This window comes from Hyperolius riggenbachi, chromosome 4 (genome assembly GCF_040937935.1).
Source record: "Hyperolius riggenbachi isolate aHypRig1 chromosome 4, aHypRig1.pri, whole genome shotgun sequence".
NCBI lineage: Eukaryota > Metazoa > Chordata > Amphibia > Anura > Hyperoliidae > Hyperolius > Hyperolius riggenbachi.
This window is the reverse complement of record NC_090649.1, coordinates 284740830-284759927: the sequence shown is the minus strand read 5'-3', so window position 1 is coordinate 284759927 and position 19098 is coordinate 284740830. Positions and strand designations below refer to the sequence as shown.

Below are 19098 nucleotides of genomic sequence, written 5' to 3'. Positions count from 1 at the left end.
TAGTCACTCTTCATGCTTACAATGAGCACTGCAGTGTTATGAGTTAAAAAGCATTATTTTAATGTATTCAACAAAGATGCCATAACCTTCATTGTGATTTATTTCCTGGCATAGTGAAGACCAGTTTAAGAAACAAATTTAAGGTCTAGTTCTATAAAGAAGTAGCTCGGGCAGACGTAGATTTATGGTTGTGAAGACAATTTAGAGTCATCCCATTTGTGTGCTTTATGCATAGTTTGCTCTGAGCAATTTTATTTTATGATATTATACAATGAAATTTTAAGTATTCTTTTTATGGTCATTGGTGATAATAGTCTCTGTATTCTTGTGGTGGACATTAGAGGAAAGCGTCATCCTATGTGGTTTTATTTTCCCACTGAGGTCCTCATGGTGTTGTTCTCTGTCTATGGTAATGGTGCAGTAAATGAAATGTAAGCCAGTAGGTGGAGAGAGATCATTTAGGAAGCATTATGGAGTGGCTCTGGCTTTGATAGATGATAAAGACTTTGCTCATTGTTTAGCTAAGCATTATGATCACAAAACTGAAGTGCCTTACCTACTTGCCAGTCCCAAGGTACCTTTAACAACTCCTTGTGTTCCATTATTGCTCTGAAAGAAAAAAAAAACAACGCATCTGTAACAGATATACATTACAAGTCAGTGTGACACACAGCAAATGAAAACAAATGATGAAAAGATATTATTCATACACTATAACAATACTGATTTTAGTGCATTAATTTCAATGCATTTCCTTAGTATTATAAAAATAATTATGTGTTGAAAAGTTTTATATGTGAAATGGATGGAAGAGATGATGGCTAAATTGAGTAATACTGTCGATAGGTTTGATGACATTTGGTATCCCTGGGAGCTATAAAAACAGTGGACTATGGCCCATGGGTGTAACAATAGCCCCCACAATTGCAGGAGGTCCCAGGGACTTTGGCGACCCGGAAGAGGCAGCTGGATGGCTTTAGATAAGTAAGGAGGGGGGCACAGGAGAATCGGGGGCAGCAAAGGCCTTCAGGATAGCACGCCCTGAAGAAGCTTCAAACGACGTGAACTGTGTAGGTGAGACGAGCCACCGGCCGGTCATGCGATCCTGCTTCCAGTTATGACAACAGAGACTTGGCTTTTGATGTATGGACGGCGTCCAGAAGTGTATGCAGACGCAGGTGCGGTGAGAAAACCCGGCAGTCTGCGGGCATAGGAGCCAGGCCGCTTGTCCTTTTTACCACATTGTTGTTCAAGTGACATGCTGTGCACCTAGTCTTAATGAACTTTCATGGGCCCATGCTACACGCCATGTATACTAACATTTCAGTGGTATGAACTGTGAAGTCCTGGAACAAAATTGCAGACCACAGGTTGGAGTGATCGTTGTAATGGTGATGTCATGGAACAGCAAGTATAATCGTTCATATCAATTCTATGCATGTTAGAGGATATTAGACATTTTTTGAGGAAAAGGATTAAGCATATGCTAATACTGTCTAATCATTAGACGAAGTGTCTTGTGATATAGGATGTCACTCTATTATGCCAAGTTAAAGCAAATGGTGATGGACTGAACTCGAAAGCTAGTAGGCTAACAAACTAGAAAAAGAGTACCCATCTGTGGAATATAGCCTGATATATAACCGTGATACTGGTGGCCACCTCATGGTTTAAATTTTTTATCTGTACAGAATGTTTTAGATGTTGTGCATGTTTCTGACTCGCCTGTGTTTGAATCCACATGTGTCCTAATAATTGTCCAATAAATAAGTGTTTTGGACATAATTAGATGTGGTGCGTTATACCTGGTATCTGGTATCCATTAATATACTCTCATGGTACCTGGACCCTGTGTGTGCCGAGTTGACCTGTTTTTATAACATTGTCAGTTACTGTTTGTTCCTTGCCTATTCATTACTACTGGATACTGCGATTTAGACATCTGTGAATCATATGTTATTGGTTTTTGTTTTTTTTGCATTACCTTGTATTATGTTTTCTCATATTCTGTATGTCTATAACTATTATGAAGATTAAATAAAATGATAATATATAAAAAGAATTATGGGTTGTTATTTAGAGTGTAGGTGAATTTTGCATCTAATACCGTATAGTAGCAACACTGCCATAATCTACTGAGTACTTTTAAAATTTAAAATTATGTTGTTTTGTGCCTTATATTTTTCTAAAGCCCTAGTCCACCTTTTGTGCCATTACTTAAAAAGAGCAATGGAAAAAAAAATTGCTTTGGAAAACTCAGCTATGTGACCCAGCATCCATACACATAAGCCTGGAACTGCAAAGAGAGTGGATATTGCCCAGCTAAAGAGGAGGTCTTACTGCTGAGCACACAGCTAATCCACTAACCTTCTAAACAAATGTTGTCCAGTACACAGGTTCTCAGCATGTACTGCCCATACCGCTGTATTGTACAGGGCCACCTTTAGCAAGATAATGGTTTTTGCCCCAAAGAAACACATTTATTACTTCTTGTGTGTGTGGAATCTAACCATATGCTGTACAGAAGGTGACTTTTTGCTGTCTTAAAGAAAAGCTTAAAGCTAAAAAACAATGAATTAACCTTACCTGGGGCTTCTTCCAGCCACCTGGACTCATTCTATACCCATGATCCCCTCCGGCCAGCGGCAGGGACCCCAGCAAAGCTCGCCAGTCGCCGCCAGTTGGCAGCTACTGGGCATGGCCGGCCCCGAACTGCGTGCACCATGGTTGTGGTACCGCTGGGCCAGAGCATTCTGCACAGAACACTCCCAATAGCAGGAGTGTGACAACCGCGTGCAGTAGCTGCCAACTGGCAGTGACCAACCAGCTATGCAGGGATCGCTGCTGCTGGCCGGAGGGGATCAGTTGGACATTGTGGGCACAGTACAAGTCCAGGGGGCTGGAAGAAGCCCCGGGTAAGTTAAAGTCTTTTTTTTATTTGACGAAAAGTGTACCAGAGCTGTGTGAAAAAGAAGATTTGATACTCACCTGCAGCTTCCTCCAGCAGCATAAACACTTTTGAGTCCCACGCCGTCCTACCGCGGTCTGCTGTTCAGCCGCAATCAGCCCCAGTAATAGGCTCAGTCGGGTCCAGTCTGGGTCTTCTGCATGTGTGCAGACCTCCTGCGCATGCGCAGTAGACCCAGACTGACGTGACTGAGACAATTACCAGGACTGATCGTGGCTGAACGGCAGACTGCGGGAGGGCGGCGGGAGACTCAAAAGTGTTTATGCTGATAGAGGAAGCTGCAGGTGAGTATCAAATCTTTTTCCCACAGCTCTTGTTTACTTTAAGCTTCCATTTAAGCGCCAGTTACCTGCGACGTGGGTAAAATCTTGCTTGCAATATCTGATCTGAAAAGAAAAGGTCTGATTGTACACAGGCCCACAATGTCACATTTAGGGAACTCTATGTCACCCATCTCAATTCAATGCAATGCACAGGCACTAAAGAAATATGGCATCATACTGCACAGCCAAAGCATAAAAAAAATGATGAAACAGGTCTGTTTTTGATGTAGTACCAGTGCCTATGGAAAGGCGCGCGAATGTCACTATACTATACATGGCAATGCAAGCGCTTGTGATGTACAGGGAGGGATGCTAGTGCATACTTGTCTACACAATAAAGATGGCTTCACAGGCCAGGCAGCATAAAATTGCACACCACTCAGTAATTGTGATCCCAAGGGTATACTAAACTGAAAGACGACTTTTAGCAAACCTAAGGCCACTTTCACATGGGGGGTTGAACTACACGTTTTTGATGGGTAGTTCAGCCTCTCAGCTGACAGGAATGAGCACCATTTAAGTTCAATTTAAATGCAGCTGATTGGCAGTATTTGTAACACCACACGTGTCAACGGTTGAAATGTGGTGGAGTTACCCAGTGGCCATGCTCAGATGTGCCTCTTCACCACCAGTACCTAGTGCTAGCAAGTGCCTGGCTGGTGCAAGTGAGCAAGTAACAGGCAGTGAATTCACTGTCTTCAGCCTTCTATGTGAAAGAGGTTTGATTATCGCTTAGTAAATCGGGTTGTAAAAGATAGCATTTCTAGTAGATGAATTAGGCCCGGTTCACATTAGCGGTTGCTATCCGGAATCGCCGTGCCGGAGCCGGACCGCATGCGGACCGGACGAAACGGACGCACGGCATAGCAATGAAAGTCTATGCGACCGTTCACATGCGTCCGTTTCGTCCGGACCGGAGCCGGACCGGATCCGGACTCCGGCGTCCGTTCCAACATGCGCTATTTTTTGGTCCGGCTGGTCCGGCTGACGTATCCGGACCGGAGCCGGAATGTTGCATCCGGCCAATGGAAACCAATGAGAACCGGAGAGCGCACACACACTGGCTATAAAAACCGGATGTTATACCACACTTCCTATGCTGACTCTATGGTATGGTGGCCATTTTGGATGGGGACCACATGGCACCAGCGTTCACAGAGTGGAGCAGCAGTGACTTCATGCTGGAGCTGTTTGGCAGCAACATGTCTGACGATATGTCTGATAACGAGGGGGTGAGGCCCTACACATCAGAAGACCTCATCCTACAGGTGCAGCAGGTACCAGCCCTGTGGGACAAGGGGGATGCGGACCACAGCAACATCAAAAAATGCAGAGGCCTGTGGAAAAAAATTGCCAAGCTGTATGTGGAGGACTTTGAGAACTTGAGCAAGAGACAGCAAGGCACAGAGGGTATGTTGACTAGAAGTTTTTGGGGGGCTTGTGGTTAGCTTGTGATGTATTCCACTTTTGCTATGGATTTGTGTCACCCACGTGTTGCCCACCCACCCGTGGCCCACCCACCTGTTCCCCACCCACCTGTACCCCACCTGTGATGTATCCCACCCACCTGTGATGTATCCCACCCACCTGTACCCCACCTGTGATGTATCCCACCCACCTGTGATGTATCCCACCCACCTGTACCCCACCTGTGATGTATCCCACCCACCTGCGATGTATCCCACCAACCTGTGATGTATCCCACCCACCTGTACCCCACCTGTGATGTATCCCACCCACCTGTGATGTATCCCACCCACCTGTGATGTATCCCACCCACCTGTACCCCACCTGTGATGTATCCCACCCACCTGTACCCCACCTGTGATGTATCCCACCCACCTGTGATGTATCCCACCCACCTGTGATGTATCCCACCCACCTGTACCCCACCTGTGATGTATCCCACCCACCTGTGATGTATCCCACCCACCTGTACCCCACCTGTGATGTATCCCACCCACCTGTGATGTATCCCACTCACCTGTACCCCACCTGTGATGTATCCCACCCACCTGCGATGTATCCCACCAACCTGTGATGTATCCCACCCACCTGTACCCCACCTGTGATGTATCCCACCCACCTGTGATGTATCCCACCCACCTGTGATGTATCCCACCCACCTGTACCCCACCTGTGATGTATCCCACCCACCTGTACCCCACCTGTGATGTATCCCACCCACCTGTGATGTATCCCACCCACCTGTGATGTATCCCACCCACCTGTGATGTATCCCACCCACCTGTACCCCACCTGTGATGTATCCCACCCACCTGTACCCCACCTGTGATGTATCCCACCCACCTGTGATGTATCCCACCCACCTGTACCCCACCTGTGATGTATCCCACCCACCTGTACCCCACCTGTGATGTATCCCACCCACCTGTGATGTATCCCACCCACCTGTGATGTATCCCACCCACCTGTGATGTATCCCACCCACCTGTACCCCACCTGTGATGTATCCCACCCACCTGTGATGTATCCCACCCACCTGTGATGTATCCCACCCACCTGTGATGTCTCCCACCCACCTGCGATGTACCCCACCTGTGCACATAAAACATACACAATGACCAATTATTAAACATCAATTTATTGTAAAAAATTAAGACATTTAAAATCACTTAAAAACTTGAAACTCCAAAATAAACACATTTCAACAAAACATATTAAAAACCAAACATTCACCCTCGTCCTGGTGGTGTGGTAAAATAAAGTCTCAGTTGGTCCCTGTTCCGCAGTGACACTACCCTTGGCCTGGTTGCATACCTCCGCAGGGGCATTAGTGGAAGCACATTCGGGGGTTCCGGAGTCTCTCTTTCCTCCTGCCGCACAAAGTTGTGGAGGATGCATGCTGCCTTCACCACGACAACTGCGTTGCCCGGTTTCAGCAGCATGGGCGTGTGGAACACCCTCCACTTTGACACCAGGATCCCAAATGTGCACTCCACCATTCTCCTTGCACGGCTCAACCGAGCATTGAAGTGTAGCTGGCTGGCATCAAGTCCCCTGTCTGGGTACGGACGCATTACATGGTCGGACAGGGCGAAGGCCTCGTCCCCCACAAACACATAGGGGTAGGCCGGTGCCCTTGTCCCAGGCCAGGGTCTGTCACGGGGGAGACGCAGTCTGCCTTCCTCCATCAGCCGGCAAAGGGTCGTACGCTGGAAAATTCCAGAGTCATTGGAACTACCGTACGACCCCACGTCCACGTACACAAACTTGTAGTCCGCATCTGCCACTGCCATTAGAACAATGCTAAAGTATTTTTTATAGTTGAAATAATGGCTGCCACTCCCCACGGGTTTCTGAAGCCGGATGTGTTTCCCATCCAGTGCGCCAACACAATTAGGAAACTTGCACTCGGTCCAGAAGCCCTGGGCGATCTCCTCCCATTTCGTGGTGTCCGGCACAGGCATGTATCTGGCCCTCAGTCGCGTCCAAAGGATCCTCGAAGTCCTCACGACGATGCCTGCCACCGTGCTCTTCCCAATACGAAATGTGACATGTAGCGATGTATATGTTTGTCCAGTTGCGATGTACCTACAAGAGAAATAATCGAAATCAATTTTTCATGTCGTTACAGGAGAAAGGTTCAAGACAAGGTGGCGCAATATACGTGATGCATACGTGAAATGGCTACGGAAGAAAAAACTTGCCGAACGAAGTGGCAGTGGCGGGGGAAAGCGACAAAAAGACTACCAATTTGCCAAGCAATTGTCTTTCATCAATGCAAGCCTGGAACCTAGACTGTAAGTACCACTACTGTGGGCAGGAACTGAGAGCTCATTTTAGCAGACAACTACCATGACTTCGGCCATGTATTGCTATAAACTGGCCTCAATTCCCATGGCTAGCGAACTTTTCTCACAAGCTTTATCAAATGTTTGGTAGAAACGGTTGATAAAGTGTTTGCTAGTGTTTGCTAGCTCTGTGAATTGACGCCACATGCTGTTTGGCACACCAATAAATATTGTTTTTATCTACAGGACTGAAGACAATTTGGAGCAAGAGGAACCGACCCAGGAGGCACGGTTCAGCAGTGAGGAGAGCTTGGTGGATGATGACGTCGCCGATGTAACCTATTTCCCCGAGGAGAGGAGTAGGAGGAGGGAGTCCTTAGCTATCCCAGCTCTCTCCTTTGATGATGACTTGGGAGAAGAGAGCTTGGATGTTGAGGTTGCAGGACCGAGTGTGGAAGAAGCTGCACCTCCACAATCGACCGCTATGGAAGCTCCAGGGGAACAAGAACAAAGTGAGGAGCACCGAGAGACTGCAGCACAACCAGCGCGCAGGGCAACCCCGACACAGGCCAGAGGACGGGAAGATGCTGCCACACCACCAGTGAGGACCACCCCACCAGTGAGGCGTCGAGGTACCCTCCCCCCAACAAGGAGAGAGACAGAGTCCGAGATGTCCGGGGCTGTCTCCGGACTTCTCGGGATTCTTCAGAGCCACCAAACTCTCATAACCCGGCAGTTGCAAGATGAGGACAGTGGCCATATCATGGAGCAGTACAAGTCCCACATCACTTCACTGCAATGTGAGCTCGACGCTGTACATGGGCACTACAGGGACGAGCTTAAAATGATGCATGAGATGCACAGAGGAGAAATCGACCAACTGCGTGCGCAGCATCATCAGTCGGTGGGCCAGCTGCAGAACATGATGCAGCAAATGCATCAACAAAGCAAGGAACTACTGAAATTGCAGGCACACCCGTGTTTTCACACTGTGATGTCTCTAATACCATATTTGGAAAAGGTGCCTTCCCAAAACATGATGGCGTGCCATTCCACTTTGCTGGAGGTGATCAAACAACACATGGACACGCCATTATTGCAACCACCAATTTTTAGACCCCCACAACCAACAGCGGTGCCCACCTGGCAATCATCACAGATGTACACCGGCTACAGAGGCAGTCAATATGGGCCACCGCTGTCAGGGTCCAGCTCATCCACGACCAGCACCCAAGAGAGTCCAGATTTCCAGGCAGCAACTCCCACCTTTTCTAGTAGTGGTGCCGATACAATTTGAAAAAAAAAGTCAGATTGTTCCTGGACATGCTCCTCTGAATACCTCCGATCCTCGGAGGAAGGATACCATCACAGGGCTTTTTAGCCCAACCTTTTCCCTGCCCCATCTCCTTCAACCAAGGTTCAGAGGTGTTCAGATGACCATGTCAGGGAACTTTTGTTTTTGCTGGACTTGAACTTTAGGGCCTGGTGTCCCCGAAAGACACTACCTGGGTCACAACCTTGTGCCTGTTGCACCTGTAGTCCTGCACCTGTGCCTTTGATTCCTCTTGTTCCTTACTTTGTTGTTCCTAATCACTTGCACAAGACCCTTGGAGCCATGGGTGAAGGACACCTTCACTGGTCGGTGAGAGGCCTAGCCTTTTCACTGACCTGTGTCCTTCATCCATGGCTCAGAGGGTCCTGTGCCAGTGGTTAGGTTTTTAAAGCACTTCAATTTTAGGGCCTGGTGTCCCCGAAAGACACTACCTGGGTCTCAACCTTGTGCCTGTTGCACTGCACCTGTAGTCCTGCACCTGTGCCTTTGATTCCTCTTGTTCCTTACTTTGTTGTTCCTAATCACTTGCACAAGACCCTTGGAGCCATGGGTGAAGGACACCTTCACTGGTCAGTGAGAGGCCTAGCCTTTTCACTGACCTGTGTCCTTCATCCATGGCTCAGAGGGTCATGTGCCAGTGGTTAGGTTTTTAAAGCACTTCAATTTTAGGGCCTGGTGTCCCCGAAAGACACTACCTGGGTCACAACCTTGTGCCTGTTGCACTGCACCTGTAGTCATGCACCTCTGCCATCGATTCCTCTTGCTCCTCACTTTGTTCTTGTTCCTTAACCACTTGCACAAGACCCTTTGAACCATGGATGAAGGACACCTTGACTGGTCGGTGAGAGGCCTAGCCTTTTCACTGACCTGTGTCCTTCATCCATGGCTCAGAGGGTCATGTGCCAGTGGTTAGGTTTTAGAAGCACTAATAATTTAGGGCCTGGTGTCCCCAAAAGACACTACCTGTAGTCCTGCTCCTCTGCCATCGGTTCCTCTTGCTCCTCACTTTGTTCTTGTTCCTAATCACTTGCACAAGACCCTTGAAACAATGGATGAAGGACACCTACACTGGTCGGTGAGAGGCCTAGCCTTTTCACTGACCTGTGTCCTTCATCCATGGCTCAGAGGGTCATGTGCCAGTGGTTAGGTTTTTAAAGCACTTCAATTTATTAGGGCCTGGTGTCCCCGAAAGACACTACCTGGGTCACAACCTTGTGCCTGTTGCACTGCACCTGTAGTCATGCACCTCTGCCATCGGTTCCTCTTGCTCCTCACTTTGTTCTTGTTCCTAATCACTTGCACAAGACCCTTGGAGCCATGGATGAAGGACACCTTGACTGGTCGGTGAGAGGCCTAGCCTTTTCACTGACCTGTGTCCTTCATCCATGGCTCAGAGGGTCATGTGCCAGTGGTTAGGTTTTAGAAGCACTAATAATTTAGGGCCTGGTGTCCCCAAAAGACACTACCTGTAGTCGTGCTCCTCTGCCATCGGTTCCTCTTGCTCCTCACTTTGTTCTTGTTCCTAATCACTTGCACAAGACCCTTGAAACCATGGATGAAGGACACCTACACTGGTCGGTGAGAGGCCTAGCCTTTTCACTGACCTGTGTCCTTCATCCATGGCTCAGAGGGTCATGTGCCAGTGGTTAGGTTTTTAAAGCACTTCAATTTATTAGGGCCTGGTGCCCCCGAAAGACACTACCTGGGTCACAACCTTGTGCCTGTTGCACTGCACCTGTAGTCATGCACCTCTGCCATCGGTTCCTCTTGCTCCTCACTTTGTTCTTGTTCCTAATCACTTGCACAAGACCCTTGGAGCCATGGATGAAGGACACCTTGACTGGTCGGTGAGAGGCCTAGCCTTTTCACTGACCTGTGTCCTTCATCCATGGCTCAGAGGGTCCTGTGCCAGTGGTTAGGTTTTTGAAGCACTTTAATATTAGGGACTGGTGTCCCCGAAAGACACTTGGGCAGCTATGCCCTGCAACTCTTCCAGCACAAAGTTGGTGGTTGGTGTTCCTTAAAACTGACCGGGCTATACCATAGATATGTTATTTTTTTGTCTTCCATGTTGGAAGAATGTTTCCATGTTGGAAAGTGGTTGTTTTTGCAATAAAAAAATTTGTTTTTACATACCTCAGTGTGATGAGTAGTTGTTCTTGTGGTGTGACTGCTCTCCTGAACGTGGTATCCTTCTTCCTAAGGTCATCCTTCACCATCTCCAAAAGGGTATCAAACCTGTCAGGAGATGGAAAGGAAGAAGCTGTAAAGTATGTTGTGGGACAAGGTGTTGGGTGGAGGATGGGGGAGGTGTGTTTACAGAGGTTTGGGTGTGTTGTGGAGGGTGGGGGTGTAGTGTATAGCTAGGTATACAGGGGTGTGGGGGTCAGGGTGGTGTGTTTAGCTAGGTATACAGGGATGAGGTGTTGTGGGGGTGAGGGTGGGGTGTTTAGGAATGGTGGGGGTTGGTGTATTTAGGCCTATATACTTACAGGGGAATAGACATCCGAGTGTAGCTGTAGAACTTCTGTGGGTGTCGTCTGAGGTCCCGGTAGAGGGCCTGGAACTCTCCCTTCCTCTGCCTCCTGGCTAGTAGAGGGTGCACCCACCATCTCCTGCGAGGAGCACGCCTTCTCCCCACATAGTAGTAGGTAAACAACAGGAAGGAGAGAATTCCCAGGTAATAAGCGTAAAAAATGACTGGATCCATGGTCCCAACTGCTGTCTCTGTATCCAAGGATGGTCTCCACACGTCCAGCTGTCTCCAACAATGACCCCAGAGCTTCTGCTGACCTCCCAGAACCCCAGGTATTTATACAGGTTGTTATCTCTTTAAAAATCCGGATCCGGACCGCAACCGTGTTCATACCGCACGGAAACCGTATGCAACCGGACCGAATCCGGACCGGATAAGGACAGGAACCGTACGGTTCAGGTCCGATCCGGCTCCGGTGCGGTCCGGACATCCGGTGCGGTTTTCGCAAAACCGCAAGTGTGAACGGGGCCTTAATTGACTGCACCAAAATAAGACATTTGTTTCAAAGGAGAGTTAATGCTTTAGTTGTTGTTGCTATAAACTTTAACACATCTGCAGTGAAATTTACAAAAAAAAAAAAAAAAAATCAAACAATTAAGATGTAGAATAAACCTAGCACCATGAAATCATCACTAAATTAATATCTAGAAAGATTGATCGTATCAGTACACTGTTATGTCTCCGAATGGGAGAATGCTGGACACAAACACAATTCTGCAGTGATTATAATACATTTGAAGGGACAGTGAAAGATGTGCTGGTATGCATGAGTTTTATAGAGACTGAACAGATTATCAAACGATCAGACTGATATATGTGTGTGGCCAGCATAAAGAAACCATTATCCCCATGCTGAACATGAGAGGTTTGTCAAATAAAGTGGAACTAGCATATGAAAAACTTTTCCTGGCATCATTTTAACTACTTCAGTGCATGAACTTTAAAGACAGACTGAGTACTGTTCATGATTTTCTTTTCATTCGCGCTTATGTAGCTTCTTGGAAAACTAAAATTGGCCATACATTTAGCGATTTTGCGGTCCAATAGACCATCGGATTGGATAGTTTTATTGAATTGGATGAAAAATGACGCAGCAACAAGCATACAAGCGACGAGTCACCAAATTTTCGGCAAAAAATGGTTGAATGTATTGATCGAGCAAGCTGAAAAATCTCGGACTGATGTGGTCAGTCGGGTGCATGCCGATAAGGGCGTGCGAAATTGGGAAGAGCAATGAACACAACGGAATCCCCAGCTGCTGTCCCCCCATATGTGAATGTGATTCACCCCCCCCCCCCCTGCATTAAATTCTCATTATGCACAAGCCACCTGCTACTCCCTGGAGCCACGTGGAACACGAATGTGTAAGAAGAAGCAGCTGGACACTGGCACGGGCCCAATGGGGCTCATTAACATTTGGGGGGACAGCCATGGCGGTGCATGTGGCATCACAAGGCTGATTCCCAAAGATATGCTGAAATCTATCAGGTGTATAAGCAACCAACAGATTTCAGATCAGATTCAATCAGAGAGTGATCTGTCTCTTGGTTGATATGCCCAGGCACCTTAACTTTCAGGAGTTTCTCTAGATAGATCCATGAGCAAACTTATTTAAAGGACACTCAAGTCAAAGCTACCTAAGGTAATCTTACACATGCCTCTGTGCAACATGCCTGTGTACTGTCTGTTTCTCTCTTTGTACCCACCAGTGGCCATAGTCAATCCTTGAAATGAAAACGTTACTTTTGACTAAAGTCTAATTTTCAGGCTTGTTGCGATGTTCCCTCCTATCACCTACTCATTCCTTCCTCTTAAGGGGAGTGAATGGGGCAGGGAAGAGAATGGGGGGGAAGGGTGATTGGAGAACATATCAGCAAGCCTGCCTCTTCCTGTCTGAAAATGTGACTTTGGCCAAAAGTGAAATGTAACATTTTCCTGGAGTGATTACAGGGACACGGTATGTGAGTGTGTGTGTATACCTCTTTGCTTACCTTGAGTAGCTCTGTGCTTTAAGTTACAAAACAATACAGATATTTATTATTTGTTTATCATTTATATGTTACACCTCTGTTAGAAAATTGCAGTAAATCAGTGGGTGCACCAGGAATGTTATTTAAATGATCTGTCTATTTCAGTCTGCAGCTAATCTTTGTAACAGTACCCTGAAGACTGTCCAGAATGGGGTTGACTAATTGTCACGGGTTTGGCTATGAAATAGTTAAACTTCGGATACCAGCGATGGGGCCTGGCTATTACTAGTATATAGCCGAACTCAAGATCGGCTGCAGTGCATACTGTATATAAAGTTTTTTCACTTTTAGCAGAATTTGCTCTTGCATGATTTAGATCTTTCTTGTTAGTGTTGTTGTGTGTGATATGATATTTCGTGTGACAACATTTTATTAGAGGTTAGGTGATTTTCTAATGCCCAGGATAGGATGCTCCACCTCCAGCCTTTAAGACTCTTTACATAGCTGGCTTATCTGACTGGCTGGCATGTCTAAATGCCACATCGGCATTATTATGAGGGAAATCTGTCAGTGCTTCTGAATGCAGAATGTTATTTCCTCTAGTTAGGCGCTGCTCAAAGCTAACTGGATGAGTTTTCTCATCCAGTAATTAAGTTGCGGGTATTTCCATGTCGGCGGTTGGGGAAGAGAAGCAAGGCTTCCCCGAACCAATTGCAGTTCCTGTAATGAATGGACATGACCCCAATCAGGGGCCATGTCCTTGCATAAAAAAGAGCTTGAATGAAAGTAAAAAGAAACACTTCCTGGTAAACCAGAGAGTGTTTCTAGTGCCATCTAGTGGCAAACAGTTAGATTACACTCACCACATACACTCACCTAACGGATTTTTAGGAACACCATACTAATACAGTATTTGACTCCCTTTTGCCTTCAGAACTGCCTTAATTCTACATGGCATTGATTCAACACGGTGCTGAAAGCATTCTTTAGAAATGTTGGCCCATACTGATAGGATAGCATCCTGCAGTTGATGGAGATTTGTGGGATGCACATCCAGGGCACGAAGCTCCTGTTTTATTACATCCCAAAGATGCTCTATTGGGTTGAGATCTGGTGACTGTGGGGGTCATTTTAGTACAGTGAACTCATTGTCATGTTCAAGAAACCAATTTGAAATGATTCGAGCTTTGAGACATGGTGCATTATCCAGCTGGAAGTACTCATTAGAGGATGGGTACATGGTGGTCATGAAGGGATGGACATGGTCAGAAACAATGCTTAGGTAGCCTGTGGCATTTAAATTATGCCTAATTGGCACTTAGGGGCTTAAAGTTTGCCAAGAAAACATCCCCCACACCATTAGACCACCAGCCTGCACAGTGGTAACAAGGCATGATGGATCCATGTTCTCATTCTGTTTACGCCAAATTCTGACTCTATCGAGACTCATCAGACCAGGCAACATTTTTCCAGTCTTCAACTGTCCAATTTTGGTGACCTCGTGCAAATTGTAGCCTCTTTTTCCTATTTGTAGTGGAGATGAGTGGTACCCGGTGAGGTCTTCTGCTGTTGTAGCCCATCCACCTCAAGGTTGTGCGTGTTGTGGCTTCACAAATCCTTTGCTGCATACCTCGGGTGTAACAAGTGGTTATTTCAGTCAACATTGCTCTTTTATCAGCTTGAATCAGTCGGCCCATTCTCCTCTAACACCTAGCATCAACAAGGCAGTTTCGTCCACAGGACTGTCGCATACTGGATGTTTTTCCCATTTCCCACCATTCTTTGTAAACCCTAGAAATGGTTGTGCGTGAAAATCCCAGTAACTGAGCAGATTGTGAAATACTCAGACTGGCCCATCTGGCACCAACAACCATGCCATGCTCAAAATTGCTTAAATCACCTTTCTTTCCCACTCTGACATTCAGTTTGGAGTTCAGGAGATTGTCTTGACCAGGACCACAAGCCTAAGTGCATTGAAGCAACTGCCATGTGATTGATTGATTAGATAATAGCATTAATGAGAAATTGAACAGGTGTTCCTAATAATCCTTTAGGTGAGTGTATTTTTTATAAAAAAGCCCCCACCTCAGTTACCAAACAAAAAAAATCCATGAATAGTTGTCTTAGAGACTCGCCCCCCTTTTTTTTAACTAATATGTATGTCATGAGGGTATATTACTGTTATTTTAGTACATAAAGGCTTACAATTGATGGGACACACAAAGCCCCCCCAGAAAAAATACACCTTTATTTCCACATACTATATTGACACTATACATTATACTAAGTGATAAGTAGCTTGCAGAGCTACGTGGGGGACTTCTAAGGTGTGCGGTGACCCGATGGGGAGCTCTGGGGGACTCCTTATTAAAGGAGATGGCGACGATGTGCGTTAGCTGGTTTAGACCTGCTTTTTGCACGTCTAAGCTAACGCTCATGTCTGACGGGAAGCATCGCTTACCGGGGACATGAAAAGGGTAACTGGATACTGTGTTAAGAACTCGCTGGGCATTTATATCGCCCAAGCGAGTTATTTTCCGCCTGGGGGGGGGGGTCCAAAGTTTAATAAGATTAGGCGATGCCCCCATCGCCTAAGTTAAGCACTAGCGAGTTCAGCAATAGGATATGACCCTTAGTGTATTTTTTCTTTTTTTTGTATTTGCCTATAAAATGCATAGAACATAAAGTAATTACTGAAAACAGGCATCTCCCATGAAAAGCTGAATTTGTGGCGAAAAAAGATGTAGATCATTTATTTGTGATGAGTAGTGCTAAAGTTATTGGTGAATGACTGGGAGGAGCGCTGACAGGGGAAAATTGCTTCCATCTAGAAGGTGAAAACACCTGCGGGCTGAAGTGTTTAAATCTAAATAGCTCTGGCTTTAAATATATTAAAATATGTATTGCAGACCAGAGTACTTCTTTAGTTTTTTGCAGCAAAGTAATAATACTGCATATTAATATACAGTATCCAAAATTAATGTGAGAAGTCTTTGAACACATACAGTAAGAAACCTACATTGTTTTCTCAAGCTATTTAAAGAGTAACTGTCAGGCTGCAGAAGCTAATTTAAACCTCTATTCTCCTGTGTTAAACAGTTTAGAAGGAAGCCAGAAAGCCATTAGTGAAGATAAAAATCTCAGTTACCTTTGATGTGTGCTTATCTTAAAGGCTGTTATAGACCCATAAGGAAGCAAGCCGCATAGTAAACTGCAAAGCATTCTGGGGCCCTCCCCTCGGCTGCTAATGAGACGTTACAGCAGCTTTCTAATCAGTCCAGCGCGAAGCACTGATAAATCTCGGGGCAGAGTACACTGCAGGAGTCAGCTATTGTTCCTAGCCACATGGCTCATTAATATTCACTGCACACTGTGTTATTCTGTACGAGCTCCTCTGTGATCAGGAAGCAGGCAGGACATGACGACACATTTGGCAGAAAAACATGGAGCCTGCCATGAGCTGTCAGGAGCATCTATCTCTGCATATACTATATAAAAATTCTGTGAAATCCAAACGTGGACAGTGAAATGCATATGTAATGTAAGTACAGCCAATCTTTAGCTACTGATATATGTGTTTATTTTCTCTGAGACCTTATACCTAACAGCTCCTCTTTAAGTATCCACTGCTGAGACCCAATCTTACATATATTTCTGTTATTATTAACAACATAAAACAGACAAACAGTAAATACCGTACATATTTCTAGACTCTATTACTCATAGTGTCTGTTAGATTATTGCACAGTGTGTCATATACTGTATATATTAAAATAGAGGGAAATAGTTCCTGAATCCAGAAATTATATACTGTCATTTATTGAAGGACATGTTTTTTTAAATCTGGATATAGATTACTTTGGAAAGTGTTTTTGATGAGTGACATATTAATTGCAGCTGTCTCACTTAAGACTGAAGGTATTGTTAGCAACTAAGGCTCACATTTTTTGCAGTAAGAGGAAGCTCACAGAATAACAGATTTAAGTGCTAAATTATTCGACTACTAATTTAACTAATGCAGATCAGCTGTTAAAAAATACTTCCATTCTCTATTACTTTTTTTTTTTTAACAATACACTTTTAAATGTGATTTATTTTCTATTAAAACCATAATCAATAAGGAAAAGGGAAACAGATAGGCTCAGCCTGCCAACATCATACATCATAAAAATCCATCTTGCAGTCAGTTGCAAAGAAAAATAGCAATATGTTTTACAATTAACACATCAAACACTGAACTTGGATTGGTAGTGATGGGTTCACATTAGTCAACATAATCATGATTTTTCATTGAAAATTGGAATCTGCACCATTCTATTCTATTGGCAATAGTCTATTTATTTTCATCAATACTCAGTTAGTAATTAGGAAATGGAAACCATCCTCTTAAAGAGAAACTCCAGTGAAAATAATGTAATAAAAAAGTGCTTCATTTTTCAATAATTATGTATAAATGATTTAGTCAGTGTTTGCCCATTGTAAAATCTTTTAAATCCCTGATTTACATTCTGACATTTATTACATGGTGACATTTTTACTGTTGGCAGGTGATGTAGCTGCTGCATGCTTTTTTGGCAGTTGGAAACAGCTGTAAACAGCTATTTCCCACAATGCAGCAAGGTTCACAGACAGGAAACTGCCAAGAGTACGTACTCAGATTTTCTTGTGGGAGGGGTTTCACCACAATAGCAGTTATACAGCGCCCCCTGATGGTCTGTTTGTGAAAAGGAATAGATTTCTCATGTAAAGGGGGGTATCAGCTGCTGATTGGGATAAAGTTCAATTCTTGGTTGGAGTTTCACTTTAACCACTTGAGGACCGCCCCCAGCTGCTGGGCCTAAATGACCGCAATACGCCCATCGGCGGTGGGTCCTCATGTGGCTGCTGGCCGGGGATCGCGCGCTGTTAAGCGCACGCATCCTCCGGCAATAGGCTCCGCCCACCAGCACCGTCAACCTGCCGGCCAATCGGAAGCGCCGGCGGGTTGTTAACCCGACGATCGCCGCATAGGAAGCGTATAATACGCTTTGTAATGTATACAAAGCGTATTATACAGGCTGCCTCCTGCCCTGGTGGTCCCAGTGTCCAAGAGACCACCAGGGCAGGCTGCAGCCACCCTAGTCTGGACCCAAGCACACTGATCTCCCCCCCCCCTGCCCCCTAATCGCCCACAGCACCCCTCAGACCCCCCTGCCCACCCCCCAGACCACTGTTTGCACTCAATCACCCCCTAATCACCCATCAATCACTCCCTGTCACTATCTGTCAACGCTAAACCCTAAACTGCCCCCTGCTCCCTCCTGATCACCCCTTCACCCCTCAGATTCTGCACAGACCCCCCCCCCTGTGTACTGTATGCCTCTATCCTTCTGTAATAACCCACTGATCACCTGTCAATCACCCATCAATCACCCCCTGTCACTGCCACCCACCAATCAGCCCCTAACCTGCCCCTTGCGGGCAATCTGATCACCCACCCACACCATCAGATCGCCCGCCGACTCGACGTCAGATCACCTCCCAAGTGCATTGTTTACATCTGTTCTCTCCTCTAAACACCCACTAATTACCCATCAATCACACCCTATCACCACCTGCCACTGTTACCCATCAGATCCATCTAGACTAATCTGCCCCTTGCGGGCACCCAATCACCCGCCCACACCCTCAGAACGCCCTCAGACCCCAGCCCTGATAACCTCGCTAGTGCATTGCTTGCATCTATTCCCCCCTCTAATCACACTTTGAGACACCCATCAATCACCTCCTGTCACCCCCTAGCACACCTACCCATCAGATCAGGCCCTAATTTGCCCCGTGTGGGCTCCTGATCATTCGGCCAAACCCTCAGATCCCTCTCAGACCCCCTTCCGATCACCTCCCCAGTGCATTGATTGCATCTATTTTCCCCTCTAACCACCCCCTGAGACACCCATCAATCACCTCCTGTCACCCCCTAGCACTCCTATCCATCAGATCAGGCCCAATACAACCTGTCATCTAAGAGGCCACTCTGCTTATGACCGGTTCCACAAAATTCGCCCCCTCATAGACCACCTGTCATCAAAATTTGCAGATGCTTATACCTCTGAACAGTCATTTTGAGACATTTGGTTTCCAGACTACTCACGGTTTTGGGCCCGTAAAATGCCAGGGCAGTATAGGAACCCCACAAGTGACCCCATTTTAGAAAAAAAGACACCACAAGGTATT

The 19098-nt window shown here is 46.1% G+C and overlaps 1 protein-coding gene and 1 long non-coding RNA gene across 2 annotated transcripts in view; one reads left to right on the top strand and one right to left on the bottom strand.

The window, feature by feature from the left end:
• The window catches only part of SLC35F1 (solute carrier family 35 member F1), a 450499-nt gene that overhangs the window by 30779 nt on the left and 400622 nt on the right, over positions 1 to 19098 (bottom strand). Inside the window, exon 6 of the mRNA XM_068231363.1 lies at positions 557 to 609. Coding sequence (XP_068087464.1) covers positions 557 to 609 — 53 coding nt within the window. The remainder of the gene's footprint in view (positions 1 to 556; positions 610 to 19098) is intronic.
• The window catches only part of LOC137503838 (uncharacterized), a 126017-nt gene that overhangs the window by 95083 nt on the left and 11836 nt on the right, over positions 1 to 19098 (top strand). The window lies entirely within an intron of this gene.